Here is an 18,214-nt window from a genome sequence, read left to right on the forward strand (position 1 = left end):
GTCCATGTGATCAGATTGGCTAGTTGTCTGTGATTGTGGTTTCAGTCTGTCTGCCCTCTGATGCCCTGTCTCAGTGCCTACTGTCTTACTTGGGTTTCTCTTACCTTGGACATGGGGTATCTCTTCACGACTGCTCCAGCAAAGTGCAGCCACTGCACGCTAGTAAAGTAATGCTCAAAATTCTCCAAGCCAGGTGCTAGCAATATGTGAACTGTGAACTTCCAGATGTTCAAGCTGGTTTTAGAAAAGGCAGAGGAACCAGAGATCAAATTGCCAACATCTGCTGGATCATTGAAAAAGCAAGAGAGTTCCAGAAAAACATCTATTTCTGCTTTATTGACTATGCCAAAGCCTTTGACTGTGTGGATCACAATAAACTCTGGAAAATTCTGAAAGAGATGGGAATACCAGACCACCCGACCCACCTCTTGAGAAACCTATATGCAGGTCAGGAAGCAATAGTTAGAACTGGACACGAAACAGCAGACTGGTTCCAGATAGGAAAAGGAGTACGTCAAGGCTGTATATTGTCACCCTGCTTATTTAACGGATATGCAGAGTACATCATGAGAAACGCTGGGCTGGAAGAAGCACAAGCTGGAATCAAGATTGCCGGGAGAAATATCAATAACCTCAGATATGCAGATGACACCACCCTTATGGCAGAAAGTGAAGAGGAACTAAAGAGCCTCTTGATGAAAGTGGAAGAGTGGTCTTTTGCTGCAGCAACGCGAGTGGGAGCCCCGGGACCGCGGACTGTAAGCGGAACTTCTCGGATTGTTTTAAGAAAATGGCAGACAAGCCCGACATGGGGGAAATCAACAGCTTCGATAAGGCCAAGCTGAAGAAGACTGAGACGCAGGAGAAGAACACCCTGCCGGCCAAAGAGACCATTGAGCAGGAGAAGCAAGCAAAGTGAAATTTCCCGCGAACCTGGAGGATTCTCCACCGCATCATCTTGGAGACCCTAGCCGTGATGTGGAGGAAGAGCCACCTGCAAGATGTACACGAGCGACAAGCTGCACTGTGAACCCGGGCACACCGTGCCGTCGCCACCGGCCCGCGGGTCTCTGAAGGGGACCTTCCAATCGGACTGCCAAATTTCTCCGGTTTGCCCTGGAACATTATAGAAAATTATTTGTATGATTAATGAAAATAAAACACACCTCGTGGCAAAAAAAAAAAAAGAAAAAAAAAGAAAGAAAGAAAGTGGAAGAGGAGAGTGAGAAAGTTGGCTTAAAGCTCAACATGCAGGAAACTAAGGTGATGGCATCCGGTCCCATCACTTCATGGGAAATCTATGGGGAAACAGTGGAAACAGTGTCAGACTTTATTTTTTTGGAGGCTCCAGAATCACTGCATATGGTAATTGCAGTCATGAAATTAAAAGACGCTTACTCCTTGGAAGGAAAGTTATGACTAAGCTAGACAGTGTCTTAAAAAGCAGAGACATTACTTTGCCAACAAAGTCTGTCTAATCAAGGCTGTGGTTTTTCCAGTGGTCATGTATGGATGTGAGAATTGGACTATAAGAAAGCTGAGCACAGAAGAATTGATGCTTTTGAACTGTGGCATTGGAGAAGACTCTTGAGAGTTCCTTGGACTGCAAGAAGATCCAACCAATCCATCCTAAAGGAGATCAGTCCTGGATGTTCATTGGAAGGACTGATGTTGAAGCTGAAACTCCAATATTTTGGCCACCTGATGTGAAGAGTTGACTCATTTGAAAAGACCCTGATGTTGGGAAAGATTGAAGGCAGGAGGAGAAGGGGACGGCAGAGGATGGGATGGATGGTTAGATGGCATCACTGACTCAATGGATATGAATCTGGGTAAACTCCAGGAGTTGGTGATGGACAGGGAGGCCTCGCGTGCTGAGGTTCATGGTCGAAAAGAGTTGGACACGACTGAGCAACTGAACTGACTGACTGACTAAGATAGTTGAATATTGGTCTATCTGATGTCTGGACTCCCTCAGGCATGTTTTCTATTAGTTTCTTTTTATACTGTGAATAGGTCATTTTTGTTTGCTTTACTTGTAATTTTTTGTTGAAAAGTAGTCCCTTTGAATATTATAATATAGCACTTTAGGATATCATTTTCATCCACTCATCTTCCAGGGTTTATTGTTGCTGCTTCTTGTCATTCATGTGATTTGTTTAGTGACTTCACTGAACAGATTTTTTAAAGTCTGTATTCTTTGTTATGTGTGGCTACTGAAGTCTCTATTCGGTTAGCTTGATTGTCAGCTGTGATTTGACTGAGATTTTCTTAATCTCCTGGAGCAAACCAACCAAACAAACAAAAGAAGTCTCTGAGTCTTTAAAGACTGGCTCTGTTGAGGCACTCTTTTAGTACTTGTCCAGGCAACTTCAGTGACTCAGCTTTTGTGTCCTACTTGCACAGAGCCTGGATTAATCAGAGATGAGAGGGTCTTCGCAGGTCTTTTCTGTGCATGCTTCCAGCCTTGGGTTTGCATGTGGTTTTTAGATTTTCTCACTATGTAGAAACTTTCTAAAGCGCTCACCCCCCTGGTATCTCCTTTTCCAGCTTCTTTCATCCCAGAGTTTTTGGTTAGTTTGCTGTTTGTCCCGATTGTTATCCCTTGCCTCAAGTGGCAACTGCTGATACATTTGCCTTTAAGTGCTTTTGATAAATACCATCCAGGAAGTCACATCAGCCCCCAGAAAGCTCTAAGGCAGTCAAAACAGAGGGAATACATTTGAGCCAGTCGTTCAGTGATCCATTCAGCAGACAGGTCAAAACACATAACTACAGTTCTTTGAGAATAAGATTTGTGTTGTTCCCTCTGGTACTAGTAACCTACACCAGGAAGGCAGGTGGTTGTTCTGAAGGCCACCATGGGTCTGGGAAATTGGGGAGGGGAATACAGGGTGAGTTAGAACACACCATAGAGTTCCCTTACCAAAATTCAGCAGTTTGGCCTCCTTTATTAAGCATCTCCCTGGTTGTTCTGTTTTTAATTAGATTTCAGAGTTCCAAAAAAAATGGATTCTGATGGTTTTTGCCATTTTATTCATTTCTTTTGTGGAGAAGTGGAGTTTTGGAGTTCCTGTTCTACCTGTTTTGGTCTACTCCAGTCTCCCAACTCTTTTTATCATTGCATCAACTTTAACCTTATTATAACATTAGGAATAAAATAGTCTTTATTCCTTTAAATTAATGAAAGTGCTTTTGGCTTTTGCCAACAAACATTACAGTTTTAATTTTTGAGCCATTTATTCTTTATTTCCAGGGAATATCTTTTTTTCCTGTTTAAATTTTTTCCTATGATCTACTTATAAGAGTTTCACGGTAATAGGCCTTCTAATTTTGAAATCTCTTGGCCGTCATATATTTTCATATTGAATGTTATTGAACTATACCGAATTTGTCTTCTAAATTTTCAAAAATTTTCATCTATATTCATAGTAAAATTGTTCACTGATTTCATATAGTCAGATTTTGACTTCAGGAATTGGCTACTTTCTCAAAATGAATGAAGTCTTTTATCTTTTTCTTTTCTTAGAAATATGTCCTTTAGGATTTGATAATTTTTGTTCTTTGAAAGTTTGAAATAATTTACTTCTAAAACTATCCCAGCTTGCAGCCATTTGAAGGGAGGGCAAAGTTTTTTGAAGCTCTTTAAAAATTCTTCCCTAGTTATTGTTCTTTTCTGGTTGTCTACTTCTTGACTTGAAGGGGATTGCTTACAGGAAGGACTTTCCTGGTGGCTCACTGGTAAAAAATCTGCCTGCAGTGCAAGAGATGGAGGAGATGCAGGTTCCATCCCTGGGTTGGGAAGATCCCCTTGATCTTTATTATTTGATGATTAAATCTTACCACTATAGAGACAGGAATGGGATAAAATAGTAGCCTAGGTGTGATCTGATGAGAATCTTCAGTATTGAGGCAGTGGAAATGAAAGAAGGAACAGATGCGAATGTCAGTGTTTTTGAAAAATTGACATGACTTAATTCTTCAAACACATTGTAGATGACATCCTACAAAAAATATTACTAAAGATTTATTCTGTAAGATTTTAAGTTCAGAATCATATGTAGGCTTAAAAGTTAATTAATATTCTTTAGCAAATAGAAATTATTAAAAATAAATGTAAGATTTTATGTTCATTAGAAGATACATAAGAAATTTCTTGTGTGTGGGGTAAAAAATATTTTGCTCCAGAATAAAATATCCTGAGTCTTGGTGCTTTTGAAAGACCTCTGTTAGTGGCTGCACTCTTTATTTCAAATTACCATTGTTTTCATATTATAACCTTCCTGAGCATCTCTTTTCCTCCCCCTGGGTTTAATTTCTTCAGAGCAGGCAGCCTAGTAGCTTATTCTTCCTGTTTTTCCTTAATTGTCATTTTTATTTTAGTTGTAAAAACTGATTTGCTTTACATTATTAATTGAAGATGGGATTATCAGAGTTGATCTAGGTCAATGAAAATTTAGGAACTGAAGTCAGAAATTAATGGAGATAGAATTCAACTCATGAAACTGATGCAATATCTTTTATGCATGTAGACAGAGAAATCTCCCATTTATTTGGGTGTATTTTATTGACACACATCTCTGATAAATATAAGAGATATAATAAATTCATAAGGATACAATTAATATATAACATTAATAAGCATAAAATATTTTATTGTATATTTATAATGAAAGCATTTTATTATATATATTTATTTATAAAAAGTTCATATCTCTTTTGCTGTTAACATTATGACTGAACTTTCCTGGGAAGCAAAGAGAAATAACCACCAGTTGTTATTCAAATATAAAATTAGTTGTATAGGTTTGCCAAAAAGAGAAAATTTATATTTTTCTGTACATGTTAAAATGAACTTTTCTCTTTTTCTAGGATGTACCGAGGGAGAACATATTTTCAACGACACTTTTATAAGCAAGCAGTTCAAGATCTTTCTATTGCAGTTCACTTAGAGCCTAATAACTGGTTAGCATTGTATTATAGAGCCTGCTTATTTAGGAAGAGTAACCCTCTTAGAGCACTGCAGGATTATAGTGTTTCAGGTACTTCATCTTCAATGGCACATATATGGGGATTTAATCTGAGGTTCAGCAGCTCACTTTCATGGAGTGGGATACTAATGTGGGATAACTAATGTAATATGTGTATTATTGTATGGTTATATATATATACACACTAATGTATATTTATATAGACATATATTTTATACTTGTAAGCTATAATAGTTTAGCTAACAGTGTTTCTAATATTCCCTTTTAGTGTGTGTGATTGTGTGTGTGTTTACGTGTGTGTAACAGTCACAAAGAGAGACTATCATATCAAAGAAATCTCTTTCTATATATGAACTTCTGAGGCTATTTCTGGAAATCTAGGCCCATTTCCTAGTCATCTTGCTAAAATGATAGTGAATTTTCCTGGTGGGATGAGTCCCACTCCATAGGCCCAGCCGACGGATTAGTCAAATTCTGAGTTTTGTAACCCTTAAACTAAAAATGGGACTCCTCGGTAAGAGGATGCCAACAGGTAAAAGTGGCCATTTCTACCTATGTGCCAGTACATTCTTGGTCTCCAAGTATGTCCAGCACAATTCTGGATAGAGAATCAGTGCTCAGTAAACAGTGTACAGCTGAATAAATTAGCCCATCCTTACTGGCAAATTCCAGCCAGGGTTCAACAGTCCAGACATCGCTGTGTTCACCTGGGTGCAAAGTGTTAGAATCCCGACATCCTTGATGAGGCAGAATCTATAGCTTAAGGAAACCCCTAGACCCTTAGGAAGAGAATAGAACGCTGTTCAGGGAAGTCAATAACAGGTGATCATTTATTGATATCTCTAAGTCTATCTGACTTCTGAAGTCACCCTTCCCACGAATATGCAAATAAAATAACTCAGAGCCCATCCTATGTGCCGAGAGGAGTCTAGTGTCCTCCTTTCTATTGCCAACAATTCCTGGAACTGAGGATTCTTGTTCACTTCTCTTGTAATCTTTGTATCTAATTACTCCTTTCTGATTGATTCTCCATTTTGGTTCACCAGTTCACTTCTCATGGTTACCATCTGTTACTGAATGTTTTAGGGGTCGTTGGACAAAGTTAGCACAGATAATTTAAAACTGAAGGTTAAGCACCCTTATTTCTGAAGGTTCATCTTTTATTAGTCTCTGTCAGCCCTGTACATCTGCCATCTGGCCAAACCCCTTTCTTCCTGTTCTTCCTAAAAGCCGCTCTCTCATATTTCCCTCTTCTCCATGTCTTGGGTTCCTTATCCCCTCTTTTCTATGCTATCACAATAATACAAATCCTTGTCAGTTGATTATTCAGAGCTGACCAACTTTATTTTGGCCTCAAGTCCTTTCCTATAGGTTAGCCTAAGGAGTTTTATCTTTCATTAAATGGACCCTCAAGATATTTCTCTAAGCTAATAATAATATCTAACATTCAATAGACATTTCACAACTTTCCAGGCAGCACTGTTATAAATGCTATAAAGGGAGTGTCTCATTTACTCTTCAGAATAATACTATGAGGTAGGTACTATTATCATCTCCATTTTACTGATGAGAAAACCGATGCACAGAGGGGTTAAGTAATTCTAATACATTTTTCCCCCCAAAGAGAATGTTTCTGTTTTCTAGAGCAACCACGCAAACTGCAGCTAACTTTCTCCTTGTTAGACAGTCATACTGTAAACTGAGCAGTCAAACGACCTTCAAGTGATTACTTAATCTGTGTGATCATTGCTTATACTCAGTATACTTCCCAGAATATAGTGCTGTGAATATTTGTGTCCCAGCCTGTGAACATTATGTATCTTTTTTTTTTTTTTTGAAAACTTTCCCTTTTTAGCTAGAATGTGCTCAAGAAACTTGGAAGATGTAGATTATATGTTGTGTAAATCTCATCTAATTCACTGCATGTTTTTGAAAGTTGAGGGGGAAACGTGAGATGACCTCTAGACTGACTGGTTGCTGTTCAGTCGCTGTCGTGTCTGATTCCTTGTGATTCCATGGACTGCAGCACACCAGGCTTCCCTGTCCTTCAATGTCTTCTGGAGTTTGCTCAGACTGCTGCCCATTGAGTTGGTGATGCCATCCAACCATCTCATTCTCTGTGACCCTCTTCTCTTCTGCCTTCAGTCTTTCCCAGCCTCAGGATCTTTTCCAGTGAGTTGTCTCTTTGCGTCAAGTGGCCAAAGTATTGGAGCTTCAGCTTCAGCATCGGTCCTTCCAATGAGTATTCAGGGTTGATTTCCTTTAGGATTGACTGACTAGACTGGTCACTGATGAGGACCACACACCCGGAGCCCTGCGAGGAGGTTACTTGTGCCCTGTGCTTCTGTTATTTGGGACATGCATAGTCAACTTGCCTGCCTTAACTCCAAGGTCCCTATGCACTGGAGTGGTCTCTTTGAGCTGCCTTCCTGGTTTATGTGTATAAGCCTGGCTCCTGCTGTCTGTCCCAGTCTGGGCTTGTACCTGTTGTTTGGCCAGTAATGATGCCTTCCTGTGTACCTGATAATAACAGGCCATCAAGGGTAACAGCACCTTTCTGACTGCAATTCACTGAAGTGAATCAGAGGTCAGATTCTAGGCCCATCTTTGACAGTGGTTGGCATGGGCAATGTGGACCTTAATCTTTTCATTTGTAGATTACCTGGATTACCACCAGGATGTCTTCCAGCTCTAATGAATTTGTGAACCAGGATAATCACATTGTTATTTATAAACAAATGTACTTTTATATGTGAGTACTATTTTTTACTCACCAAGGAATTACACCCATAGATATGTTTTATTTTATATAATATTAAAAAATAAGAATAATCTGTAGGAAGGAGTATAGGATAAAATATAACTCAGATATGTTTGCTCACAACCTGAATAAGATATATACCTTTATTTAAGCTCTCATAAATGATGGCTACGAGAATCTTAGTTGTTTCCTACATCGGGGCATACTCTATGCAGATCTAAAACTTTGGTGGCTAGCAATTTGTGACTTTGAAGCCGTTATTTGTCTAGAAAGGTATGTTTTCTTTTTCGTTTTTACTGATTTCACTTTTGTATAAAATTAAGAAAATACCGAAAATGCAAGAAAAAGCTTTCTCCCCTCTTCACTAGTAACTTTGTAAAAATGAGACAAACATAAAGTCATCCTAGAATTATAATACTACTTCCAAAAATAAGATTACTTCCAAAATAAGGACTGTTCTCAACATCTGTTTGCCTCAGCTGCTTCTGCAAATTTTAGGGATTGAATGGTTTTCAGGGCAGTTTATATTCATGGATAACAAAATCAACCAGTAATTAAGAGCAGTTTGGGGATGACCAGGTTAGAACTTTTTGAAGTTAAGTTCATGGAAAATTGTCATTAAGTTCTAAAATAATGGCAAAATATTCTGTTTGATATATCATTACAATGTTCAATATATGACTCAATGGAAGGAAATCCTCTGTTTAGAACTTCTGACTGCATTTTGTTCAGTAATGCAGAAGAAAAAATCAAATACCATTAGAATATAGGTTCAGGAAGAAACAGACCGAAGGTTATATACACTAGTCAGAAAACCAGACTGTAAAAACAGAATTTAATTAAATAATTCCCCTTCTTTCCAAAGAAGCATTCATTAAAATGGAAGTTGTCAGAAAGGTAACAAATTATGCCATTTTTGTGCCATCTGACAGACTGCTTACTTAGCTTCTTTGGGGTAAACATGGAACTTGACTTAGGAACATCATGGAGCATGGCTTCATAGTGGCCACAGTGGTTTTCTTTGGGATATTTTTGAGTTAGGAAGTGGAAGAAGTGAGTTTCACTTGCAGAAACCCAGAAGAAAGTGGGCAGTAGGCAAAGGGTCAGGACTTCTACAAAGTTGGGCTAAAGATGTGTAGTTTCTTCATTTTGAAATAGAGGCATGGAACACAATTTCTAAAGTTCTACATTTTAAATTGTTTGCTTCGAATAGAGAAAAACAGTATTTATTTGATATAGAAAAGCAGCTGGGTTAATAACTCTGTGGAGAGGATTTTTAACCCTAAGCCTTGCTGTTTCTTACAGTTCCACACCCTTTCTCAGGGCAAATATAACATAGACTGAGGCAAAAGCTTTTGAGGAAAACTAAGCTTGTTATTCAAGATAAGTCAAGATTAAGTAAAGAAGAGTGAAGTACTGCTAAGAGTCAAGAAGGCTTTAGGAAATCTATTCCTAGGACAAACCCTATGGATGTTTATTCCTTACTAAGGATTTTATGAAGGTGTTTGTAATTTTTAATAGAAAGTAGTTAACTGATTTACTTTGCTTTAGTAAAACCCTGAGAATGAACCCTTGAATAAATTGCTGTATGTATTTTATTAGGTTCATTTATAATTGGAGAACATTTGGAATAGTTAAAATGTCTACGAATATTTTGCTTTGTCTTTTTTTTTGAAGAACCATTACTTTGGCTTATATAAATATTGGCCTCATATATCTGCTACATCTGGATAACTACATTGAAGCCACTTCATATTTTTCTGAAGCTATTAGACATGACCCTCTGTATATTCAAAGCTATATTTGTCGAGCAGAAGCCTATAGTAAGGTATCTAAAGTTTGAGATGCTTGATTTTTTTTTAAAAGTTTTAATGTTCTGAATAGTTGTTCAATAGTATAATTTAAAATATATCTGTGTATTCTTTTTCAGCTAATTACAGAGCCTAGTGCATTTATAAGCAATGCATATTAGGTATTAAATAGATTCAGTTAATTAGAATTGCCCACTTATAAAGCCTCTCCTGATTCAGTGTGAATTTCTGTCTTTCATTTTCTTCTCTTTTTTTTAAAATAATGCCTTTTTTTCTTATTACAAAAGCAATATATATATATATATATATATGTAATATATGTATACAAATAATAAATTAAAAACCATCCACAATCTTATTCTCTAGAATGGGATCTATGCACTGTATGGGATCCAAATCATTCACATTTTCCTTTAAATTTGGTTTAAATTTTACAAGTTATTTAAATTAAAAAACTATGCTTAGTGTAAAATTCAAACAATGCAGTGAATAATAAAAGTTCTTCCTGACTCCAACCAAATTTTACTTTCCAGAGATATACAGTGTTATCTGGTTGTGTCTACTTTTCAAAGCAGATATTCCTTTCTACTGCTCCGCCACTAACCACCCTGTCCAAGATACTGTCATTTCTCACTGGTTATTGCAGTAGCCTCCTGGTCTTGCTGCTTCTGTTCTTTATTCCTTTTTGATGGATTTTCAAAACAACAGCATAATGATCCTGTTAAAACACAAATCAGATTATTTTCCTTTTTTGCCTGGAACCCTTCCATAGCTTCCCTTGTGTGATCAGCATAAAAGTCAAATATCCTGCAGAAGCCAAAGGTCTGCAAGAGTTCATGTGAACTGGCTTCTTGTTACCTTTTGGCCCTCATCTCCTCCAAGTCCTCTCCTCACATAGGTTTCAGTCAAGATAGGCTGTTATGATGTGGAAAAACAACAACAACAGACCAAACTCCAAAGTCACCATCTTAAAATAACCAAAGTTTATTTCTTGCCCACACTACATGTCCATTGGGAGTTTGCTAGAGGCTCTGTTCTCATTGTCAACATCTCAGAACCCAGTGTGACTAGAGTCCCACTCGAGTCCTTACCTTCCCGATGGTGGAGGGGGATGACCCTCGGCCAGTTTGCCATTGTCCCCAGGGAGAGTTTGCTCTTGATCCCTTTGGGAAGGGATGGGGATGGAGTGTGACCCTTTCGTGTCACTCACTGTAGATGGAGCTGAGGCCTTATGCAGAAGTTTCCTCCAAGCATACTTAGAAACCAAAGCACTAGCATAATACCAAGGTGTAAGGACATATATTCAAAGACTCATTGTGAGGGGGCAAATATCTCTTCACAGTAATGGTTGAGTAAATTACATTGTATTTACACTCTAGGGCATTATGTAGTCAATAAAAAGAATAATTAGAACTATACCAGCTGATTTGGAGGGATTTCTGAGATACTCTAGAGCAAGATTTAGAAGAGTATAAAGTGTGTACAGTAAGATCCCATGTAGATGAAACAGTGACAAACCAAATCCTGTGTATGTATATAGAAGAATACCTTTGCCTACAGTGTGGATTCAGCCTCGAGGGTAAATCTGATTTCATGCTTCCTGGAGAAGGTCAATCCCAGGAAAGTTTGTAAAGACCAGAGAATGAGCCTCCATCACTTCCATTCAAGGTTTTCTCAGTGCATAGATATGTCCCTTGTTGGAACCAGGTGGAGCAATGCAAACATATGACGAGGTGGTTTATTAATTACACCAACCTGGTCAGTCAGTTTGAGAAGCAGCAGGCCGGAAGTTGCACAGTTAAACACATCTCAAACTCCTTTCTTTTGAATTCCCTTTTGACATGACCCACTCTGTATGTCTACTTCCATGTACAAATATGTTTTGATCAACATGTCAGCATAGTAAGAGGAGTCATTTGTTATCCCAGGTTCATTTTGCTGGAATCTGTTTAGTTCCTCCTTTTGTAACATACCTAATGCTGGGAAAGATTGAAGGCAGGAGGAGAAGGGGACAACAGAGGATGAGATGGTTGGATGGCATCACCGATTCAATGGACATGAGTTTGGGTAGACTTTGGGAGTTGGTGATGGACAGGGAGGCCTGGCGTGCTGTGGTTCATGGGGTCACAAAGAGTCGGACACGACTGAGCAACTGAACTGAACTGAATGTTGTAAAAATTTGTACAAATCCAGATTATGCTATGTAACCTGTATTAAGAAAAGAATCAAATGTTTACTTTTCACTGTATATTGATTTTAAAACAAATCTTTTTTTTAGCATTGTTGTAGTTTGTTTTACTCATTCATTTTACCCTTTAAGCGCAAGCTTGTTTTTCCTCTCTTATTTTTAACTGGAATTGACTTTTTATTTTACCTTCCTTTGTGATCTAGTTTATTAACATGAGTAATGTTTGGTGTAAAAGATGCTATGGTTGAGGGAGAAAAACTAGAGAAAAAGCTAAACAAAAGAAACTAGAATACATGATATAATCATATTTATCTAAAACTATTTATTTGTGGGTCTGTGTAATCATTCTTCAAACTTAAAAGATAATTTAAAAAAACAGAAGACTTAGCATCTTTTTGTTTGTTTTTTTACTTCACTGTATCCCACGTTCATTGAGGAATTCCTGCACAATTTCTGTATTGAAGAATGGGAGAAAATAAATATCAGAAAGGAAGCAATTAGTATTATTATGAGCTAAATTTCTGTTTATCACTCAACAGTTGCACAAACTGAAAAAGGCGGTAAGAGAGTTATCTTATGCTATCCACCTTCAGCCAGATGGAATCCAATTATATATAATAAGGTATGAGCATAGAAATAGAATTCTTCTTGGGATATCTTAGAATCTGAGCTAGCTGTTGGAATTCTTAGTTCTTTCTTGATCCTCCTGACCTCTTTGTTTTACATTTAATCTCCCAGGAATGGCCATCTCTCAACCAGCAAGTCAAATATAGTTACTGTTTTCATTGAATTTTAAGATAATTTATGCAATAAGCAGATCTTTCCCTTTGTTCTATCCTTGTTTCAAAACACAACTATCTCGTGTTTAAGTTCTTTGAGGCCTCTCTAGGTTACTGGTTAGATAGTTACCCCAGATCTCATGAAAGTGAGGCAATATATTTTGATTGTGTCTACAGAGGTACCAAGCATAAACCTCAGATAATTTGGTGAAAAAAAAGCCCACAATACTTTGAACTGTATTTCTGATCCAGTAGAGTTTGCTGTGAAAGGACCCATTGCAAATTATGAGTTATCACTACCAAAAATATAATTACTAACATGGGAAATGGATTTACAGATGTGGGAAAATGGACTGGAACAGTGCTTTCTGATAAGAGCTTGCTTTATGTTTTATCTCTTGAATCACATTTTAACAATTTATGTAAATACTTCTCCCTTTTTATGTCCCCTTGACCTGTGTTTAGCATTAAAATTTCTCAGCAGCAGAGTGTAACATTTTAAATACTGATAATTAAAAAAAGACGTGAGTATTTTCCTTTCAGCTTCACATTTGCTAAATTGTTTTGTTCTCACATCTCCATGCTAATTGGCTTACTTAGACTTACACAAATATTCATATGTTTCACATTGTTTTTGTTGTATATATGTAAGTATGAATAAACATAATTTAAGATCTTAAGTAATATAAAAATATTTATCTTAGAAAAATACAGATTATTTTTAGCTGCTTCGATTTAAAGGGTGTTATTTCTTTCAGAGGACAGTATCTTCTTAGGATGAGATGCTATGATCTTGCAAAGTTCACTATTTATCAAGTAGCAGAAATGAACAAAGGTAAATATAATCAATGCAAAATTATAACATTGCTTTAATTTTAAAATACTTCTTTAATCTTTTTATACTATTTGCTATGCTTCTGAATTATGGTGTTGGAGAAGACTCTTGAGAGTCCCTTGGACTGCAAGGAGATCCAATCAGTCCATCCTAAAGGAGATCAATCCTGGGTGTTCATTGGAAGGACTGATGCTGAAGTTGAAACTCCAATACTGTGGCCACCTCGTGAGAAGAGTTGATTCATTGGAAAAGACCCTGATGCTGGGAGGGATTGGGGGCAGCAGGAAAGGGGACGACAGAGGATGAGATGGTTGGATGGCATCACCGACTCAATGGACATGGGTTTGTGTAGACTCCAGGAGTTGGTGATGGACAGGGAGGCCTGGCGTGCTGCGATTCATGGGGTCGCAAAGAGTCGGACATGACTGAGTGACTGAACTGAACTGAACTGATAGCTATGTATAGCTAGCACAAAGAGTTCACTTGAAAGTCAGAGTTGGAATTTGAAACTTTAAAACATCAACTTTGCATGTATATAATCAATTTGTAAAATGCCTCATAACCTGGTGAATTTTGTGAGAGATTATTATGTGTGTGTGTGTATGTGTGTGCTCAGTCATGTTTGATTCTTTGCAACCCCATGAACCATAGCCCATCAGGCTCCTCTGTTCATGTAATTTTTCAGGCAAGAATACTGGAATGGGTGCCATTTCCTACTCCAGGGGATCTTTCTGTCCCAGGGATCGAATTCACATCTCTGGTATCTCCTGCATTGGCAGGTGGGTTCTTTATCACCTGGAAAGCCCCGAGATTATTACAGGTTATATCAAACTTACACTATTATTTTTTTGTTTGTAATTAGAATGTCTTATTGTCTGTTGATAATAAATAGATTTTAGTATCATATTGATTTCTTAAATTCATATTGTAAACACAGAATATTGAATTGCTTGACTGCCTAAAAACAGTTAGATCGAAGTCCTAGATGCTTGGCAAAGTTACTGATAAACTTTCTTTTCCTTCCAGGTCTCATTGAGTTGAGTCCTATACAGCAAGCACTCATTTATTCATTTTGTGAGAACCATGACAAGGCCATCCAGGTCTTAGATGGGATCATGTTAAATAAGCCTGATGTCCCCATGTATATTCTGTTAGCAAAAGCTCAAATGAAGGCCAAGAGAAACAAGGTGAAAAACGTTTCAGTCATGTTTACTAAACCTATTTATGAAATTGTTATATTGTGCTTAGAATTACAGCTTATATATACATTTTTTAACAAAATAAATCATGCCATTCATTTCTTGATTCTTCTTTTAATTAACATTTAGGTTATTCCCTTTTATTTTTTTTTTCCTCTTAAGAGTAAGATTGCTATAAGCACGCTTTTTGATGTCTTCTGTTAACATTGCTGGAACATAGAGGATGTAAATGTTTGACTTTCAAGAAAATGGCACATGGTTCCATAGGCTTCTACCAATTTATTCTTGCACCTGTGGTGTATGAGTATTATTGCTTATCTCCATCCTATGATAACTGGTATTGTCAACTTTATTTTTGTCAATTTGGTGCATAAAACTGTCTCATTGTGGTCCTAATTCACATTTTTCAGTTTGAGTGAAAGATCAAGGCATCATTTTATAGGTTAACAGCCACTCATATTTCCTGTTCTATCCATTTCCTGTACACATTTTTGTTTGTCTTGTTCATATTGATTTTTGGCATTGAAAAAATAAGTTCTGTGTATTAATCCTTGGTTGGTGGCATGTGTGTCATATATTCTCTTAAAATTTGTGCCTGCTTTTAAAATTTTCTTTATGATGTCTTTTAATGAGCAGAGGGTCTTAATTGTAATGTACTTGACTATATCTACTTTTTGTTTCATTGTCGCAACCTTAAAAAAATTCTCATTTGGACTTTCCTGGTGGTCCAGTGGCTAAGACTCTGCGCTCCCAATGCAGGGGGCCTAGGTTCAATTCCTGGTCAGCTAACTAGATCCCACATCCCACAACCTGACACAGTCAAATAAATAAATAAAAAATATTAAAAAAAATTATTGTTTAAAAATTCCCTTTCTACACCAGGGTTGTAAGGTGTTTCCCCATGTTTTCTTCTAAGAGTTTAAAAGTTTTGCTTTTCAAATTTAAGATCTCAGTTCAGTTCGGTTCAGTCACTCAGTCGTGTCCGACTCTTTGCAACCCCATGAACTGCAATATGCCAGGCTTCCCTGTCCCTCACCAACTCCTGGAGGTTGCTCAAACTCATGTCCAACAAATTCATGATGCCATCCAATCATCTCATCCTCTGTCGTCCCCTTCTCCTCCTGCCTTCAATCTTTCGCAGCATCAGAGTCTTTTCTAATGAGTCAGCTCTTCGCATCAGGTGGCCAAAATATTGCAGTTTCAGCTTCAGCATCAGTCCTTCCAATGAACACCCAGGACTGATTTCCTTTAGGATGGACTGGTTGGATCTTCTTGAAGTCCAAGGGACTCTCAAGAGTCTTCTCCAACACCACAGTTCAAAAGCATCAATTCTTCGACATTCAGCTTTCCCAACTCTCACATCCATACATGACTACTGGAAAAGCCATAGCTATGACTTAAAAGACCTTTGTTGGCAAAGTAATGTCTCTGCTTTTCAATATATTATCTGGGATGGTCATAGCTTTTCTTCTAAGGAGCAAGCGTCTTTTAATTTCATGGCTGCAATCACCATCTGCAGTGATTTTGGAGCCCCCCAAAATAAAGTCTCTCACTGTTTCCATTGTTTCCCCATCTAGTTGTCATGAAGTGATGGGACCAGATGTCATGATCTTATTTTTCTGAACATTGAGCTTTAAGTCAACGTTTTCAGTCTCCTCTTTCATCAAGTGGCTCTTTAGTTCTTCACTTTCTGCCTTAAGGGTGGTGTCATCTGCATATCTGAGGTTATTGTTATTTCTCATGGCAATCTTGATTCCAGCTTGTGCTTCATCCAGACTGGACATTTTTCATGATGTACTCTGCATATAAGTTAAATAAGCAGGGTGACAATATACACCCTTTACTCCTTTTCCTATCTGGAACCAGTCTGTAGTTCCATGTCCAGTTCTAACTGTTGCTTTCTGACCTGCATACAGGTTTCTCAAGAGGTGGTCTAGTCTCGGGTCAGGTGGTCTGGTATTCCCATCTCTTTCAGAATTTTCCTCAGTTTATTGTGATCCACACAGTCAAAGGCTTTGGCATAGTCAATAAAGCAGAAATAGATGTTTCTCTGGAACTCTCTTGCTTTTTCGATGATCCAGTGGATGTTGGCAATTTGATCTCTGGTTCCTCTGCCTTTTCTAAATCCAGCTTGAAGAACATCTGGAAGTTCACATTTCATGTACTGTTAAAGCCTGGCTTGGAGAATTTTGAGCATTCCTTTGCTAGCATAAGAGATGAGTGCAATTGTGCGGTAGTTTGAGCATTCTTTGGCATTGTTGTTCTTTGGGATTGGAATGAAAACTGAATTTTCCAGTCCTGTGGCCACTGCTGAGTTTTCCAAATTTGCTGGTATATTGAGTGCAGCACTTTCACAGCATCATCTTTTCGGATTTGAAATAGCTCAACTGGAATTCCATCACCTCCACTAGCTTTGTTCATAATGATGCTTCCTAAGGCCCACTTGACTTCACATTCCAGGATATCTAGCTCTAGTTGAGTGATCACACCATTGTGGTTATCTGGATCTTTTGTGAAGATCTTTTTTGTATAGTTCTGTTTATTCTTGCTACTTCTTCTTAATATCTTCTGCTTTTATTAGGTCCATACCATTTCTGTCCTTTATGGTGCCCATCTTTGCATGAAAAGTTCCCTTGGTATCTAATTTTCTTGAAGAGATCCCTAGTTTCACATTCTATTGTTTTCCTCTATTTCTTTGCATTGATCACTGAGGAAGGCTTTCTTATCTCTCCTTGCTATTCTTTGGAACTCTGCATTCAGATGCTTATATCTTTCCTTTTCTCCTTTGCGTTTCACTTCTCTTCTTTTCTCAGATATTTTAAGGCCTCCTCAGACAACCATTTTGCCTTTTTGCATTTCTTTTTCTTTGGGTTGGTCTTTATCACTACCTCCTGTACAAAGTCATGAAATTCCATCCATAGTTCTTCAGGCACTCTATCAGATCTAATCCCTTGAATCTATTTGTCACTTCCACTGTATAATCATGAAGGATTTGATTTAGTGCTTTAGGAATGGGCTAGTGCTTTTCCCCACTTTCTTCAATTTAAATCTGTATTTGACAATAAGGAGTTCATGATCTGAGCCACAGTCAGCTCCCGGTCTTGTTTTTGCTGACTGTATAGAGCTTCTCCATCTTTGGCTGCAAAGAATATAATCAGTCTGATGTCAGTGTTGGCCATCTGGTGATGTTCATGTGTAGAGTCATCTCTTGTGTTGTTGAAAGAGGGTGTTTGCTATATCCAGTGCGTTCTCTTAGCACAACTCTGATAGTCTTGGCCCTGCTTCATTTGTATTCTGAGGCCAAATTTCCTGTTACTCTAGGTGTCTCTTGACTTCCTACTTTTGCATTCCATTCCCCTATGATGAAAAGGACATCTTTTTTGGGTGTTAGTTCTGAAAGGTCTTGTAGGTCTGCATAGAACCATTTAATTTCAGCTTTTTCAGCATTACTGGTTGGGGCATAGACTTGGATCACTGTGATATTGAATGGTTTGCCTTGGAAACTAACAGAGTTCATTCTGTCATTTTTGAGCTTGCACCCAAGTACTGCATTTCGAACTCTTTTGTTAACTATGATGGCTATTCCATTTCTTCTAAAGGAATCTTGGCCATAGTAGTAGATGTATTGGTCTTCTGAGTTAAATTAGCCC

General features: G+C 37.8%; 1 protein-coding gene and 1 pseudogene across 1 annotated transcript in view; both read left to right on the top strand.

Moving 5' to 3' along the window:
* Positions 1–18,214, top strand: part of TTC6 (tetratricopeptide repeat domain 6) — a 183,574-nt gene that overhangs the window by 125,431 nt on the left and 39,929 nt on the right. Inside the window, exons 15-20 of the mRNA XM_065906884.1 lie at positions 4,873–5,042; positions 7,905–8,025; positions 9,430–9,580; positions 12,291–12,373; positions 13,289–13,365; positions 14,392–14,552. Of these exons, the coding sequence (XP_065762956.1) occupies positions 4,873–5,042; positions 7,905–8,025; positions 9,430–9,580; positions 12,291–12,373; positions 13,289–13,365; positions 14,392–14,552 (763 nt within the window). The remainder of the gene's footprint in view (positions 1–4,872; positions 5,043–7,904; positions 8,026–9,429; positions 9,581–12,290; positions 12,374–13,288; positions 13,366–14,391; positions 14,553–18,214) is intronic.
* LOC136147185 (thymosin beta-10 pseudogene) lies at positions 718–1,093 on the top strand (annotated as a pseudogene).

This window comes from Muntiacus reevesi, chromosome 15 (assembly GCF_963930625.1).
Source record: "Muntiacus reevesi chromosome 15, mMunRee1.1, whole genome shotgun sequence".
NCBI lineage: Eukaryota > Metazoa > Chordata > Mammalia > Artiodactyla > Cervidae > Muntiacus > Muntiacus reevesi.